General features: G+C 39.9%; 1 protein-coding gene across 5 annotated transcripts in view; it reads right to left on the reverse strand.

Annotated features, from left to right (window-relative positions):
- Positions 1–297: 297 nt before the first annotated feature.
- Positions 298–18,751, reverse strand: part of arap3 (ArfGAP with RhoGAP domain, ankyrin repeat and PH domain 3) — a 375,519-nt gene continuing 357,065 nt past the window's right edge. For 4 of the 5 annotated variants that reach the window (XM_063052993.1, XM_063052997.1, XM_063052996.1 and 1 more), the window contains 4 exons: positions 14,470–14,533; positions 13,177–13,314; positions 6,554–6,592; positions 298–4,795 (listed from right to left, as the gene is read on the reverse strand). In XM_063052993.1, coding sequence (XP_062909063.1) covers positions 4,529–4,795; positions 6,554–6,592; positions 13,177–13,314; positions 14,470–14,533 — 508 coding nt within the window. In that variant the 3' untranslated portion in view covers positions 298–4,528. The remainder of the gene's footprint in view (positions 4,796–6,553; positions 6,593–13,176; positions 13,315–14,469; positions 14,534–18,751) is intronic. The other variant, XM_063052998.1, reaches the window with a different exon arrangement.

Below are 18,751 nucleotides of genomic sequence, written 5' to 3' on the forward strand. Positions count from 1 at the left end.
AACAGATGCAGGATAATGCACATAAAATGCTGGAGGAACACAGCAGGTCAGGCAGCATCTATGGAAATTAATAAACAGTCGATGTTTTAAGCTATGACCCTTCTTCAGGACTGAGAAGGAATGGGGAAGACGCCAAAATAAGACTCTCTTCTCCTATCAGACTCCTTCTTCTCCTGCCCTTGATCTTTCTCACCCACCTCGATTCACCTTCCAGCTAGCCTCCTTCCCCTCCCCCCCCCCCAACCTTTTTACTCTGGTGTCTTCCACCTTCCTTCTCAATCCAGAAGAAGGGTCTCACCCTGAAACAGGACTGCTTATTTATTTCCATAGATGCTGCCTGACCTGCTGAGTTCCTCCATCATTTTGTGTTTTGCTTTGGATTTCCAGCATCTGGAGACTTTCTCATGTTTAAGATACATATGTATATTGGTATATATATCAACAACAGTCTTGAGGCCAGTGAAGGCATATTCTGCCAGCTTGTTTGCTTATTACAACTCTGTTCTCCCAAAATGGGCACCCTAATTGTACACTGCAATTGCATCAATGGCTCACAAACTATGGAAATCCTAAAGTATCAGATTTCCAAACTCCAACCACTGGTGTAAAAAAGATATCAAACAAGTTCAAGGAATATTCCCAAGCCTGTGCTGCCATAAACTTTCTTGAAAATATCTCAGAAACTGTACTGAAGTGAGAAAACCACCCACAAAATCACCTAAGATGACCTATGGCTGACTGTAGTGAATCTCATAAAGGTACCTTGGAGTCTCTGTTCCTGGATTAAAACTATTAACAACCCCTGTGAGTTTTACACTGCTGTAGACAGATCATATTTATCAACACCGAGCAGCAAAATAGTGCAGTCATGCACTTCAGGAGGACTCATAGACTAGTAAATACACAATCAATCAGAGAACTCTGGGAAATACGGGGGAGAAGATGCATGTCAGTATACAATGTCCAAGGGTACCTGAAGGCCACATTTTGGGTTAAGAAAAGGTTAAGAAGACATTATGGATACTTGCCTTCATTAGCCATGGCATTGAACATTTGAAGAGGGAAATTTGTTCATTCATCTGTTACATGCCGTGACATGGGCAATCATGGTTTTTCCATGACTATGATTGTTCTTGGCAAATTTTTCTACAGAAGTGGTTTGCCGTTGTCTTCTTCTGGGCACCAGCTGCTCCTATAATCATCCACCACCTATTCCCATGGTTTCACGTGATCCTGATTGGGAGGGGGGTAGTGGTGGACTAAGTAGGTGCTACACCTTGTCCAAAGGTGACCTGCAGGCTATCGGAGGGAAGGAGCACCTTACACCTCCTTTGGTAGAGAGATAACTCCATCTCACCACCCCGAGAGGGAAACTACAGCATATAAAACACTGGCTAGGTTCTGGTTAGCACATTATGGATGGATATTATTGTAACTCAGAGATTTCTGAAGGGATGCACCAAGATAATGCCTCGGATTGAACCTTTTAACCAGATGGAATGGGTTTGTTTTTCTTGGACCAGATGCGATTGAGGAGAAGCATGATTGTCATGTACAATATGATGAGGGACATATTGAGAAACCTTGGCCCTTATCAGAGGGCAAAGGCTTATAAGAAAGGAGAGTTAAAAAGTATTTGAGAAAAAACTTCTTTTCATTCAGAGGGTGGTTAAACTCTAGACAGCACTGCCTCATCATTCTCAATATTTAGATGAGCATTTGATAATCATGGCATAGACACAGGAGGTTCCAATGAAGGGTTGCAGAACTGAAATTATTAACTGTTCTCTTTCCATGGATGTGGCCTGACCTGAGTTTTTCTAGCATTTATTCTGGATTTTCAATCTCTGCAGATTCTTATCTTTTGACTTTCTGGATATATATATATATAGACATTCCTGTGCCGGCAGCAATAGAGAGGGCCAAAACAACTTTTCCTATGTTGTATTACTCTGTGACAAAAGTTGATCAGAAGTCCACGTATTACAACTTAATATAGATTTAAAATTAGCAGAAGTAGGAAGGAGATTGAACTGATTATATATGAAAGGAGAAGTAGAGTAAAAGAAAACTTAATTTCTTCTCCACAGTTCCTGTGTTCTGTTTCTACGCAGTAACATTCACCAAATATTCACACAAAATGCTGGAGGAACTCAGCAGGCCGGGTCTCATTTAAGGATAGGAATAAAGAGTCTTTGTTTCAGGCTGAGACCCTTCATCAGGAGGACACCAGCCCTAAAGTTCGACACTATTCCTTTCCATAGATGATGCCTGACTTGCTGAGTTCCTCCAATGTTTTGTGTGGGTGTGTGTGTGTGTTCCTGGATTTTTAGCATCTGCAGAATCTCTTGTATTCACAAAATATTCACTGAACTTCCTCCTCCCAACTCCATAAGTCTGTCAATGGATTAAAACGAAATTATAATTAACATAGGCAAATATTCTACCTGTGACCCTCTTACCTGAAACAAATGCTATTATGCAGAATTAGCTACAAAAATTTGCAAACAGTCTCATTCAACGGTATTGCTAACATTAGGTCATCTTTAATATTGAAAAACATCTTCCTTGTGGCACAATTTATCTATCTTCTCAAGTTTGTGTAGGATGAAACAAGAAAACAAGTATTCCATTTTCTTGGTATGTATCACGTCATGCTTTTTGGATTCAGATTGTGTGGTTAATTATTCTGGGTAGAATGGAAATGTCATGCTTTAGGGATTCAGTTTGTGTAATAAATTATGAGATGAGAATTATGATGACCATGGAGATGTACTGTTCAATTTAGATAAATGAAGGATTAATATTTCATCACTTCAAAGCTTCATTGAGCTGAGTATGGGAGCAGACTTCATCTCTTATGGAAGTGAGGGAGAGAATGAGTGACACTTACCCTTTCTTTGGATGTCAGCAGTTGGTTCCTGTGGCAAATTTTTCTTCAAGCCTTGTAACCCCCCTTCAGATAACTTAATACACCAAACCTTTGCCTCCACCTCTCAAAAAGACAGGATTTGAGGAAGAGCTGCAAAATGTGTTCTGTGTATAAAACTAGTTCAAATGTTAGCGAAGTATAACAGTTCAATTATTTGGAGCAACAAACAATCTACTGGAGGAACTCAGTGGATTGAGCAGCGCCCATGAGAACTGTCAATATTTGAGTTCTGAATCCTGTATCGTGGGCCAGAATGTTAACAGTTGTATTTTCCACCCCTCAGGTGCTGCTCAATCTGTTGAGTAGCTCAAGCAGATTTTTTTCAGCATCTGGAGTCCAATTATTAACTCCATGTAGTGTTGGGAAATTATACACCATCTTCCACCTACTACTAGTGTGCTGTCTGTGAACGTGCTTAATATAACTTTGTTTAAACCAAATTCATGTCCTATTCATTATTGCACAGAAGTTCTAAAACATTGGGATTTTCCTGTATCAGGTTACTGAACCAGAACTTAGTCCCGTTTAGTCACCCATGCATGTCTTACATTGACTTTCATCCAATTGTTTTAATTCTAGTGGTGATTTGCATCAAGACCACTGATGCTTCACCTTAGCTTTCCTACTTTCACTTTTGAAGTTCTCTCTTCAATAATAAAGGCCTTGTAATTATGCTGGGAAATTAAATGGGCCTCATACTTAGAGGAAGACTTGGGGAAGGGATGACTGTAATAAAAGTGAGCAGAGGGGAAATGAGAAGCTAGCTAAGGACCTGCAAACTGAAGTAAATTGAATGATAAAGAGGATGCCTTTTGTTTCATTTCGTGCTTTATTTCATCCTGACGATGCTTCATCAGCCAGCCCTGTGAATGGATATTTAAGCAAGGTTGCCATCAGAACTTGGCAGGAAAATAGAAAAGCCTTCTGAAAAGTTGGCCATGGAGTATACCACAGAGGAGTCTTTGGAATTCTCTGCAACTCATAAAATTATCCAAAGGAAAACTTTTCAGCATGGCTTTATCTTACTGAAGGTTACAAATCAAGCAATTAAGAAACATGTGAAAGACTGTATAAGGGGAGAGTGCAATGGTTCCCGAGTGAAAATGAAGACCTCCTCTGAGAACCACATGTAAGAAAACTGCCTCTTGAAACAGGTTGCTGTAGTTCGTTGGGCATATCTTCCCTGTACATGGCTGTGTTTGTGGTGACCACTGATAAAGGAAATTTCAATTAAGACTATTAAAACAAACCTCCTGATAACTAAAAATATTGTGGTAGAAAACTAATCTTATTATTCACACTTGATGTACAACATTGTAATGGCTGGGTCCTATAAAGTACTCCTCCCAAAATTCAGTCCAGTTGTTTTGTGTCTCAAAAGTTGCTCAAACTATGTGACTGAGAATGAATTTCTACTCAGTGCTCTTATGATCAGACTAACAAAGCTAACACACCTCAGACTCTACACAGTAAAGATCACATGGTGCATCTACATGGCAAGGGTTGGTCCCAAGATCAAATGAACCCTGAGATTGGACTACCAGCTGGAATAAACACCACCTTCATTCAGTGAATCCCTGAATCATCCACTCTATATTACAGCTTGGTGATATCATATTGAGGTTCGTTCTTTCTATGAATTGCTGAACTCAGTTCCTGGAGGAACTTGTCCTGCATCGGCAGGTTTGTAACTAGGTTTTTCTTCATCTGCGTCACCAGGATTGGTGTGGGGTCCACTGCTGAGATTTCTGAGTTCATTGACAACATGACATTGACATCCTGAACTTCTTCATACACAGGCTCATTGCTGGAGTCTTCTTCCTTCTGTTGCTGTTCAAATATCTCATGCTGCATCTTCATTGGCTGAAAAGAAGCAAGTGAGAAAAGTTATTAGGAAGTCAGCATTCAACGAGGTGTAGCCTTGTGATATTTTCCCACTCACTCAAGAGTCCATTGACCTCCTGATCAACTTAACTTATTGTAACCAGACATGCAAGAGGGGTGCAGAGGGGTAGAGGTTTGTTAGAGAACAGAAAAGAAACATTCTGAGACGTTCAGCAGAGTGTTGAGAATAAAACAAAGTACAGCCAACAAAGGTATTCCTTGACTTGTGGGTTACGGTAGGGGGGCACTCCTCTGGTTGCAGCCAGCTTGACAGCTGCATTTACATTGGGGTTGCCCATCCCCGTCCTGAACTTTCTGCTGAGGGTGAAGGGAAAGTCATACATTAGGAATGGTGGACAGCAGCAGAGAGGTTGTTCTGGTACTTATTACCCCGTTCCATCAGAATCTGGAACTACCAGCCACCTCAGCCACTGATGATGATCAGAGCCCAGTTAAAATCTAACGTGTAGTCAGTCTGAAGTGTGAAGAATAACAGGCAAGTGCCTCATGTATTCAATGGAATTCCTTCACCAGTCTCCCCATACTCTCCAAAGCTGGAGTCCCAAGGGTTGCAAAGATTTCAATTCCATTATCAGGCGATTTCCCAGCTGTTAAGACTGCCCAAGGGAGTACCAGATGGAGGGTATGGTTTGACTTTTTGCAGCAGAATTTAATTTGACTGAATGGGCAGGGGACCAGAGTTGAAAATTATCCCTTGTTAGAATAAACAGTCAAACAAAGCATCTGTTTGCCAATTCCCTCATCTAGAGAGACATGGAAACAGGATGGTGCAATCATCTGTACTTTCTGTGGTAGGAAGAGGCCTTCTGAAACTACAGAACAGAAACATAATTGAATACCATGCCATAGATTTGCAAAGGCAATTCCAGATGAGACACTATGCAGCATCTCCTCATCTAATACAATTTCATATGAATGAAGAACATTTTATATTTTAGGGCCTAACAATCAAAAGCTTAAATATAGAGAATTTTTCACTAGCAATCTAAAAGAGGAAGTGCAGGGAACTGCATGGTCATGCACTTTGGTAGAAGGAATGGAAGTGTGGGCTTTTTTTCTAAATGGGGGAGCAAATTCAGAAATTAGAGGTGAAAAGGGACTTGGGAGTCCTTATGCAGGATTCCTTAAAGGTTAACTTGCAAGTTGAGTTGATGGTAAGGAAAGCAAATGCAATGTTAGCATTCGTTTTTGAGATGACTGGAATATAAATATAAGGATGTAATGCTGAGGCTTTACAAGGGAAAAGTCAGACCGCAGCTGGAGTATTGTGGAGTTTTGGGCCCCTTGTCTAAGAGAGGATATGCTAGCATTGGAGAGGGTTCAGAGAGAAGATTCACAAGAATGATTCTGGGAATTAAAGGGTTAACATATGAGAATCATTTAATGGGTCTGGGCCTGTACTAACGGGAGAATGAGGTTGAGCGAGTTAATAATTCATCCATCATGGACTAGCAGAGAAGACACAATGGGCTGAATGAACTAATTTGTGCTCTTATAATTTATGGTGTTAAGGAATAAAATTTATGATGTTAAAAAAATTACCACATTAAACCAAGCACATAAAGAGACACATTCCGAGGCAGTAAAGCCATGATCTAGTCTAGTGCATTAGTATAGAGATGTATTATCATTAATACTATGGCTCATGCATAATGTCACCATAGAGAAGAGGTTTTCTAGCCTTGCTGCTCCGGACAGGAGCACGGATGTACTTACAAAGAACATTGAGAGTGTTCTCCGGTCATGTAGGCGTCGCTGGAAGGAAACGGGCACAAAGACAATAAGCAGAACGATAAAGCACAAAAATTTAATGGGACAGTTGCCATCATTCCGGCAAAACATCAGAATTACAACTCGCTTTCCAAACCAGTGAGCAGTTTGAACACAATCTCGGAATTTCTTACTTTGTTTTCTGATGAACAGAAAGCATCAGAGCAACAGTTGTAAGGGACATGATATTTCATTGGCCTAGACTGTCTGGTTACTTTAGAAATGGTGTTAGGACTTCTACACCCATATGGTCACTCCTACACCCAGGAAGTCCTATATGTATAGGTGCTGTGTCGGATGTGATGCTTTGCCATTGGCTCATCCTGGGTACTGACAGTGGATTTCAGTCCAGGTAAGATTCCCCCTGAATGTGTCCTGAAGTGTGAGTTTCGGGAACTAGGCAGAAGGCTGAAGAACAGGACCTCAAAGGTGGCGTTCTCAGGATTGCTACCAGTGCTACATGACAGTGATGGTAAGAATTGGAGGAGATGGCAGTTGAATGCGTGACTGAGGAGTTGGTGCAGGGAGCAGGGTTTTAGAATTTTAGATCATTGGGATCTCTTCTGGGGAAGGTGGGACCTGTACAGATTGGATGGGTTGCACCTGAACTCGAGGGGGAGCAATATCCTTGCAGGTAGGTTTGCTAGCGTGGTTCGGGAGGGTTTAAACTAATTTGCAGGGGGGATGAGACCCAGAGCGATAGAGCAGTGAAAGAAGTGCATGGAGTAAAGCCAGATCTAACATATAGAGAGGCTTTGAGGAAAGAGAAGCAGAATAAACGGTGTAAAGACAGTAAGGTAGAAGGGCTGAAATGTGTGTACCTCAATGCAAGAAGCATCAGGAACAAAGGTGATGAACTGAGAGCTTGGATACATACATGGAATTATGATGTAGTGGCCATTACAGAGACTTGGCTGGCACCAGGGCAGGAATGCATTCTCAATATTCCTGGATTTCAGTGCTTTAAAGGGGATAGGGAGGGCGGAAAAAGGGGAGGAGGGGTGGCATTACTGGTCAGGGATACTATTACAGCTACAGAAAGGGTGGGTAATGTAGCAAGATCCTCTTTTGAGTCAATATGGGTGGAAGTCAGGAACAGGAAGGGAGCAGTTACTCTATTGGGGGTATACTATAGGCCCCCTGGTAGCAGCAGAGATACAGAGGAGCAGATTGGGAGGCAGATTTTGGAAAGGTGCAAAAATAACAGGGTTGTTATCATGGATGACTTCAACTTCCCTAATATTGATTGGCACCTGATTAGTTCCAAGGGTTTAGATGGGGCAGAGTTTGTTAAGTGTGTCCAGGACGGATTCCCATCACAGTATGTGGACAGGCTGACCAGTTGGAATGCCATACTAGATCTAGTACTAGGTACTGAACTGGGTCGGGTCACAGATCTCTCAGTGGGTGAGCATCTGGGGGACAGTGACCACCGCTCCCTGGCCTTTAGCATTATCATGGAAAAGGATAGAATCAGAGACCACAGGAAAATTTTTAATTGGGGAAGGGCAAATTATGAGGCTGTAAGGCTAGAACTTGCGGGTGTGAATTGGGATGATGTTTTTGCAGGGAAATGTACTATGGACACGTGGTCGATGTTTAGAGATCTGTTGCGGGATGTTAGGGATAAATTTGTCCCGGTGAGGAAGATAAAGAATGGTAGGGTGAAGGAACCATGGGTGACAAGTGAGGTGGAAAATCTAGTCAGGTGGAAGAAGGCAGCATACATGAGGTTTAGGAAGCAAGGATCAGATGGGTCTATTGAGGAAGATAGGGAAGCAAGAAAGGAGCTTAAGAAGGGGCTGAGAAGAGCAATAAGGGGTTATGAGAAGGCCTTGGCAAGTAGAGTAAAGGAAAACCCCTAGGCATTCTTCAATTATGTGAAGAAAAAAAGGATGACAGGAGTGAAGGTAGGACTGATTAGAGATAAAGGTGGGAAGATGTGCCTGGAGGCTGTGGAAGTTAGCGAGGTCCTCAATGAATACTTCTCTTCGGTATTCATCAATGAGAGGGAACTTGATGATGGTGAGGACAATATGAGTGAGGTTGATGTTCTGGAGCATGTTGATATTAAGGGAGAGGAGGTGTTGGAGTTGTTAAAATACATTAGGACAGATAAGTCCCAGGGGACTGACGGAATATTCCCCAGACTGCTCCACGAGGCGAGAGAAGAGATTGCTGAGCCTCTGGCTAGGATCTTTATGTCCTCGTTGTCCACAGGAATGGTACCGGAGGATTGGAGGGAGGCGAATGTCCCTTGTTCAAAAAAGGTAGTAGGGATAGTCCGGGTAATTATAGACCAGTGAGTCTTACATCTGTAGTGGGAAAGCTGTTGGAAAAGATTCTTAGGGATAGGATCTATAGGCATTTAGAGAATCATGGTCTGATCAGGGACAGTCAGCATGGCTTTGTGAAGGGCAGATCGTGTCTAACAAGCCTGACAGAGTTCTTTGTGGAGGTGACCAGGCGTATAGATGAGGGTAGTGCAGTGGATGTGATCTATAGGGATTTTAGTAAGGCATTTGACAAGGTTCCACACGGTAGGCTTATTCAGAAAGTTAGAAGGCATGGGATCCAGGGAAGTTTGGCCAGGTGGATTCAGAATTGGCTTGCCTGCAGAAGGCAGAGGGTGGTGGTGGAGGGAGTACATTCAGACTGGAGGATTGTGACTAGTGGTGTCCCACAAGGATCTGTTCTGGGACCTCTACTTTTCGTGATTTTTATTAACGACCTGGATGTGGGGGTAGAAGGGTGGGTTGGAAAGTTTGCAGACGACACAAAGGTTGGTGGTGTTGTAGATAGTGTAGAGGATTGTCAAAGATTGCAGAGAGACATTGATAGGATGCAGAAGTGGGCTGAGAAGTGGCAGATGGAGTTCAACCCAGAGAAGTGTGAGGTGGTACACTTTGGAAGGACAAACTCCAAGGCAGAGTACAAAGTAAATGGCAGGATACTTGGTAGTGTGCAGGAGCAGAGGGATCTCGGGGTACATGTCCACAGATCCCTGAAAGTTGCCTCACAGGTGGATAGGGTAGTTAAGAAAGCTTATGGGGTGTTAGCTTTTATAAGTCGAGGGATAGAGTTTAAGAGTCGCGATGTAATGATGCAGCTCTATAAAACTCTGGTTAGGCCACACTTGGAGTACTGTGTCCAGTTCTGGTCACCTCACTATAGGAAGGATGTGGAAGCATTGGAAAGGGTACAAATGAGATTTACCAGGATGCTGCCTGGTTTTGAAAGTATGCATTATGATCAGAGATTAAGGGAGCTAGGGCTTTACTCTTTGGAGAGAAGGAGGATGAGAGGAGACATGATAGAGGTGTACAAGATAATAAGAGGAATAGATAGAGTGGATAACCAGCGCCTCTTCCCCAGGGCACCACTGCTCAATACAAGAGGACATGGCTTTAAGGTAAGGGGTGGGAAGTTCAAGGGGGATATTAGAGGAAGGCTTTTTACTCAGAGAGTGGTTGGTGCGTGGAATGCACTGCCTGAGTCAGTGGTGGAGGCAGATACACTAGTGAAGTTTAAGAGACTACTAGACAGGTATATGGAGGAATTTAAGGTGGGGGCTTATATGGGAGGCAGGGTTTGAGGGTCGGCACAACAGTGTGGGCCGAAGGGCCTGTACTGTGCTGTACTATTCTATGTTCTATGTTGGGGTCCTATTTCCATTAAATCAAGGCAGATTTCCACTTTGGTGAATTGAAATACAAGGTATTCTCATGCCTGTTTTGGACCGGTGAGAAGAGAGGAGGTGATTATTTATACTTAGTCCCACTTTGTTAGATATACATGTCCATTAATGCAAATATCTCATCAGCCAATCATGTGGCAGCAACTTAATGTACAAAAGCAAGCAGATATGGTCAAGAGGTTCAGTTGTTGTTCAGACTAAACATCAGAATGGGAAGGAAATGTGACCTAAGAGACTTTGACTGTCAAATAATTGTTTGTGCTGGAAGGGGTGGTTTGAGTAACACAAAACCTGCTGATCTTCTGGGATTTTCATGCACAACAGTCTCTAAAGTTTACAGAGAATGGCACGTAAAACATTTTAAAAAATTCAGTGCGTGGCAGGTCTGTGGGTGAAAATAGCTTGTTATTGAGAATGGGCAGATTGATTCAATCTGACAAGAAAGCAAAGTAACTCAAATAACCACACATTAGCATAGTGGTGTGCAGCAGTGCATCTCTGAACATACAACACATCAAACCTTGAAGTGGATGGGCTTCAGTAGCAGAAGAGCATGAACATACACATAACGACTACTTTATTAGGTACACTCCCATACACCTGTCTATTAATGCAAATATCTTATTAGCTAATCAAGTGGCAGCAACTCGATGCTTAAAAGCATGCAGATATGGTTGAATGGTTCAGTTGTTCAGACTAAACATCAGAATGGCAAAGAAATTTGATCTAATTGTATGTTCGCAGCAGATATGGATAACACAATATGACTTTAAGCAAACTATAAGTTGCTTCTTTATTAAACTGTAGGCCATGTTTTCCAGCTAAGGGTTGAGTTTCAAGGAACTTCATCAATAGAAAAATGAGGGGGTAAGTTCATTGAAACTTTCCGAATATTAAATGTTGTGGGAGTGTATGTTGAGAGGATGCTTGCAAAGGTAGAGAGTCTAGCACCAGAAGGCGCAGACTCTGAAGGATGTCCCTTTAGAACAAAGATGAGGAGGAATTTCTTAAGCCAGATAGGTGAATCTATGGAATTGATTGCCACAGACACTTGTGGAGACCAAGTCATTAGGCATATTTAAAGCAGAGGTTGATAGGTTCTTGATCAGTAACAGCATCAAAGGTTATGGGGAAAGGTACAAAAATGGGGTTTGAAGGGAAAATGAGTCAGCCATGATGGAATGACGGAGCAGACTCAATGGGCCAATGTTTTATGACCTTATAGATGCAACAATGGAAAAATCCCATCATTCTATCCTTTTTCTGTACATTGGGAATGCTCCATGTTTCAGAAGAAACAGATTAAGGTTTGTAAATAATTATTCTAGGACGGGCAGTGTCTCAGCTATCAATCGTAACATGTCAGTGAAGATCTCCAATTGCTTATTAAAATAGTTCTCATGGGTTAAAAAGGATTTCTCTTTAGTGGGTTTGGGATGGGCAAGTTCTGGATCTAATGGACCTCCACCTGTCTATTGAAAATGCATCTATGCATTATAGAGTTAATTGGAGGAATTATCATAAAAAAGGGTGGTGAAACAGCACAAAGACAAAACTGGGGCTACACAGGGAGTGCCATTTGCACAATGCACCTTACTCATTGTTTTATCTGCAGTCACTGAGTGATAGGTACATGTCACACTGGGCTTATGCCCCATTCACTGAAACTATCAAGAAAAAGAACATCATCTAACGGGAGGAGTGACAAAGTCTGCAGTATCAATAATCTGAAGGGAGTGTTGTCACTTTAAGATAATTAGCAAAACAATTTGGGGTCAGGAGGAGAATCTTGCTTCTGCTGTGATCTGGAGCATTCTGCCCAAAAAAGCAAAAGGAGCAATTTCCACAGTTACTTTTCAAAATGGAAATGGACCACTACTCAAAGTGAAAGAAACTGTTAGAATGGGGAGTAAGGACAAGAGAATGGGATGATCTGGATAGCCCTGTATTTCATCGATCTAATGCCCATTTCATGTGGCCAAATAAGACATTCTTATATCCCAGGGATGTCATTGGTCAGTGACAGGTAGGGTAGTACAGTTTTAGTTCGATAAGGTTTAATGGGAACCTTTTCAGCTAGAGGGTGGTGAGTATCTGGAATGAGCTGCCAGAGGAAGTGCTTGAGGTGGGTACAATGGTATCATTTAAGGAGCACTTGGATAGGTACATGGATGGGTGAGACTTAGCTGAATGCAAGGAGCTTTGACTAGCTGGGTGGGCACTGTGGTTGGCAGGGACTCGTTGGGCCAAAGGGCCTGTATCCATGCTGTACCACTCTATGACTCAGATATTGGGCTTCAGGGGCAGGAAACAGTCTAAAACCTATTCTTATATTGTTTGAGTGATATCTAACGCACAGTGGCATCAGTGCCACTAAAGTACTCAATAAGATTGATGTGTTTGACGTCTGTCGAGCGCAGTGGTACAATGGGTTGAACCAGACACACAGGTTAAAGCAAACCTCCCCCGATCTAATTCTAAAGGTGTATAGAACAATACCACAGAGTGCAGGCTCTTTGGCCCACAATGTTGTGCTGACCTTTTTAATCTACTCCAAAATCAATCTGGCCCCTCCCTCTTACATAGCCCATAATCTTCCATTTTTCTTTCATCAATGTGTCTATCTAAGAGTCTCTTACTTGTCCCTCATGTATCAGCCTCAACCACCATCCTTTAGTAATGCACTTATCACTTCCTGTGTAAAAACTATTTCTGAAATTCCCAATAGACTTTCTTCCAATCACCTTTAAAGTATGTTCTCTCCTATTAGTCATTTCCGCCCTGTGAAAAAGACACTGTCAGTCCACTCCGTTTACACCTCGCATCATCTTATATACATATATATTGGCTACTAAGAGCAATCTTGCTTTACCAGAGTTTGATTTGCAGATAGCATGATGGAATTACTCTCGTCTCCGTGGAGTGGAATAAGTGGCATGGTCCCAAACTTCTGTTTGGATATATCAGAAGAAGAATGGCGCCTTAACACTGTTGGTCGAAGGTCATCATGCTAAAAAGAAAGAAAATGTCATTTTACACCCTTGACAATGCTCAAAGAAGGACTTTGTTAGCTATAAGGTATGCTTTAGTGTCAGAAGAGCAAGATAATTTTATTCCCATTAATAATGAAACTAAGACCTAAATCATTTTGTTAGAGTTATATTATCTGGATAAACTCCACCCTTGGTCTCTTCATTTGCTTCTAACTGGTTATGATTTCTTCTGAGAATAAATCTAAATGAGCAACTATAGATAAGAAGAACTCAAAAAGAAAAACACATACTCAGCCAATGATGAGATGAAGTATTATTCTGCCAGAACTCTGCATAAAGGTAATTCATTCACTGAAGCCCATACATTTAACACTGGATCAAACCAGTCAAGAACTAATTGCCAAAGAATTAATAATTTGAAGAGGATCCCACACAAGTCAAATTTTATTTTGACCCAGGATCTTTATCTGTCAATATATTCCATCCCTCCTTGGTTCTAACAGGGTTGGAATATTGCTTCTGTACTCTGTCTGTAATTACCTGATCCAAACAGATTTCCTTTGGTTTAACCTGTTTTTGATTTTGTATCTTCCACAATCTCTGTACTACATGTCCCTTACTCTCTGTTCCCAACCTTCTCTGGGAAGTTAATTTTAAATCCATCTTGTGCTCAAAGGAGAAGCATTCATGATCAAAGAGGGTATAAATTTGGACCCAATAACACTGAAATGAAGACCACGCTTCAAACTGCATGCTGACCAAAAGTTTTAAGTTCATTTTACAGAACAGAGCCTAGTGGGAATTATCCACCTTCTAGATGAGGAATTATTCAAGGGCCCAGCTTAGGTGGATATAAGGGACTTCACTGCATTTTTTTTATGAACAAAAAGATTATTTCTTGCTGCCCTAGTCAATATCTTTTCATTATCATATTGTTGCTTGTGAGATCCTATTGTGTATTACTGGTACCACGTTTCCTACATGACAGCAGTGTCTACACTTCAGACACACAGGTCATTGGTCATACAGAACCTTGAAAAGTTTGTAAGGCACAGCATAAATGCTTAACTTTATTCTTATTTCACAGATAATGTAATATTTATATTGATTTTTGATACCTCTGGATATTTAACTCAGATAAGAAGTCTATATCAATGCATGACGTTCATTACCTGTGCTCTAAGGATGCTGGCTGTCCAATCCCACATTTCAGATTGTCCTGAGCAGCACAGGAACCTGCAACAGAACAACTACAAACCATCAAACCACATGGACAGAAACATTTGGCACCAGACTATCAAGGCTGAGGACATGGCCACAATGCTGGACATCCTTGTCATAAGGAGCACTGAAGGGGGACCGCCCCATCTGCAAATGGAGTAGCAGTATTTTTGTGCTGCTCTTAGTTTTCTTTCTCTCCCCCTAGCTTAAGCTTTGAATTTAAAATTTTTACCTGCTGATTCTTGAGGGGGAACAATATGTCTATGTCTACGAGAAGTGGGAAGAATTTACCTGAACCTAGTGTTAAAGGTAATGGGAAAGGAAAGGTACAAAAGGAAAGATCTGATGAAATGCCATCGTGGGCTGAAGATGTCGTTTGGACACTGAATTCAATTAAGGATCAGAATGAATCAATTAAAGACCAACTGGAAACGAATAGTAACAAAATGAAGTCATTTCTGGGAAAACTTAAAGACCTGGAAACTCAAGTTATTACACGTGAAGAGGAATTGAAGATAACTAAGCAAAGGTTGTCTGAAGCTACAATTCGTTTGGAAACATATCAAAATAAGATTATAGACCTGGAAACTAGGTGTTGACAAAAGAATATATGAATCGTTGGGCTGTAAGAAGGAGCTGAAGATGGAGATATAACTGCTTACTTTGGTAAGCTTCTCCACATTTTATTTCTTACCATTCTATCAAAGCCGCCTGCTATAGAAAGGGCACACAGGGCGTTTATCTCGAAGTTGAAGGATTCTAGTAAACCAAGGTCTGTTTTGGTTTGCTTTCATCACTTTAAAATTAAAGATCAAATAATGAGACAGGTGAGAAAACAGAGAGTTTTTAGGTTTATGGAATCTGAGCTCCACTTTTACAAAGATTATCCAAGAGAGATAATAGAACAAAGATCAAAATTTGCCCTGGTAATGAAACAAGCATATGATAAAAAACTTTTTCCCGCTTTGAGGTATCCGACAAGAATTAAAGTTTTTCCTGCTAATTCTCCTCCTTGTACTTTTTTTGATCCAAAAGCTGCACTGGACTTTGTTCAGGCTATAACCGCCGCTGTTACTGACACCGCTGCTGAATGAATTATCTGAAAGGCTGTTTGGCTATCTGTATATTACAGTGTTCGCATTTTGGAAAGAAGGTTTATGAAGGTCATTTGTATATTTCATTGAGAGACTAATTAAAGAAGACAAGGAGAGTTGTTCATATTGTTGGTTTTCCTTTGGAAAGATTAATGGCTTAAGTATGTCTGTTTAAATGATCATCTGAACATTCCATGACTGAGAGAAGAAGATAAGGGGTTGTTTTTAATCAGCTAATTGGTAGTTTTATCCTACTAATAGGGCTTTTTATATTTTTTCTGTTTTATTATAACATTTTATAATTGAATTTAAAGCTTTTTTAGGGAATTAATATTAAACTTAAAGATGGCGCTGGTTTTTCTCTCTAAGAGATAACATTATTCTGGTTCTTTCTTGTTTATTAGTCGATGGAATGTAAATACCTTTTTTGGCTGAGACTTTATTTTTTTTACAAGGTCACTCTACTTTTTTACTAACTGGGGGGGGAAGAAAACACAGACAGAGCGGTCAGTAGCTTTGAACTCTATCGTAGATCGCTTGCCTTTTTCGGGCTTCCGGGTGTGGGTGGGTGGGTGGGTGGGTTTAGAGTTGGGAGTTTTTTCCCATTGGGTGGTTCCAGAGCATGCGTGTTTTTTATGTGGTTGTACTCTTTATTACTGCCATTTTTGATCATCATGTGCTCTGCGCATGTATAAAGTAGAATAAAATTATAGTATGGTATTTAAACGGATTAATATAATAAGTTGGAATGTACGTGGTTGGAATCATCCTATAAAACGAAAAAAGACTTTTAAAATTATTAACCGATTCCAACCTGATATAATTTTTGCTCAAGAGACACCTATCAGGGCGGGAGATCAAAATAGATGTTTTGGATGGTGGAATGGTTTGCAATTCCACTCTACTTCTCAGAGCAAAACAAAAGGCGTGTCTATTTTTATTAAACCAAGAGGATATTCAAGAGGATATTCTAATGGTAGATTTTTAATTGTTAAAGGAACAATCTGAAACAGAAAAGTTGTTTTGGTTAATTTGTATGGTCCTAACTTAGATGATCCTTCTTTTTTTAAAAAGGTATTTGCTTTACTGCCTGATCTAAATGAATATATGCTGATAATGGGCGGGGATTTTAACTGCTGCTTAAATCCTATGATTGATAAGAGCTCAACCAATCAACGACTTCCAAATCAATCCATGTCATTTATTAATTCCTTTTTGATTGACTTTGGGTTGATTGATTTGTGGAGGTATCTCCATCCCGATAATAGAGAATATTCTTTCTTCTCACATGTTTATAAAAAAAATTCGAGGATCAATTATATTATAATCGATCCCCGCTTCTTGCCTAGTGTTAAAACTTGCGGATATGACGCTATTGCTATATCTGATCATGCACTTCTGAGTTTGTGTTTTGAATTTGATGATGTCATTCTTGTCCGTCCACCTTAGTGCATGCCTCAGACATTATTGCAAAACTCTGACTTTGTCAGTTTCATTGAAACCCAGATAAAATATTTTTTTTTCTTTTTAATGATATAGTGGGTATGTCTAAATTAGTTATATGGGATACATTTAAAGCATTTTTACATGGTCAGATTATTTCTTATTCTGCTAAACTTAAAAAACAAACTAAAGCTGAATTAGATAGAATTTCAAAACAAATTAAAGATTTAGATAATATCTATGCAATTTCCCCCAGTACTGATTTATTTAAACAAAGGGTGGAACTTCAATCACATTATAACCTGTTATTAACTCATCCCATTGAAGGATACTTGCTTAAGTTGAAGAGCCAATTTTATATGTTTGAAGATAAAAATAATAAACTGCTCGCATCTCAATTAAAAATGGCTGCAGCCAAAAGGCAAATCATGAAAATTCGTAGGAAAGATGGTACCTTAGCTCAGGAATATGAAGAAATTAATCAGATTTTTCAAGATTTTTATGCTGAACTTTATAAATTTCAATGTCTGTTAGATTCCTCTGAAATGAATGCTTTTTTTATGAAGGATTGTTTTTCCTAAAATTTCGGCTGAGGATCAAAAAACTCTTGATGCTCAAATCACTGAAGCCGAAATTCATAAAGCTATTTTTTCAATGCAATCTGGTAAGTCCCTGGGACTTGATGGTTATCCTGTAGAATTTTATAAAAAATTGGGAAAGTTGCTTTCTCCGTATATGTTGGAAATGTTTAAGGATTCTTTTGTGAAAGGTGACTTACCCTCTACTTTTTATGAGGCTTCAGTTTCTTTAATTCTTAAAAAAGATAAAGATCCTACTGACTGTGCTACATATAGACCTATTTCATTACTGCATGTCGACACTAAGATTCTGTCAAAGATAATGGCCAATCGGTTGGAGAATATCTTGGGTAAAATTATTTTTAAAGATCAAACAGGCTTTATAAAGGGTCGCTATTCTTTTTCAAATGTTCGGAGACTATTTAATGTTATATATTCGTCCTCTTTTAAAACTGTACAATGTGTTGTATCTTTGGATGCTGAAAAAGCATTCGATCAAGTCGAATGGAAATATTTATTCAATGTTTTAGAGAAATTTGGCTTTGGTGCTAATTTTAATAATTGGATTAAAATGATATATAAAGCCCCTATTGCTACTGCTGTCACTAACAATTGTAGGTCTCCTTTTTTTCAGCTTTCACAGGGGACAAAGCAAGGCTGTCCATTAAGTCCTTTGTTGGTTAATTTAATATTAGAACCCCTTGCTATTGCTCTTCGTGAGGCTAAAAATATCAATGGGATTTTTGTGAATGAGACCATGCATAAGATCTGTCTTTACGCTAATGATTTATTGGTTTGTATATCTAACCCTGACGAATCTATTCCTGCCTTGCTAAAATTATTTAATGAATTTTGAGGTTTTTCAGGATATAAAATAAATTTTAGTAAAAGTGAATTGTTTCCTTTAAATGATTCTGTCTCTATATATAATACTCCTTTTAAAGTCACAGACTCTTTCAGATATTTAGATAATATAATTACTAAAAAATATAAGGATCTTTATAAAGCCAATTTTGTTCCTTTAGTAGATTCTATGAAGTATTTATTTAGTAGATGGAGTCCACTTACATTTTCACTTGTTGGTCGTATTCATATAGTTAAACTGATGATTTTACCAA

Source organism: Mobula hypostoma, chromosome 7 (genome assembly GCF_963921235.1).
Source record: "Mobula hypostoma chromosome 7, sMobHyp1.1, whole genome shotgun sequence".
NCBI lineage: Eukaryota > Metazoa > Chordata > Chondrichthyes > Myliobatiformes > Myliobatidae > Mobula > Mobula hypostoma.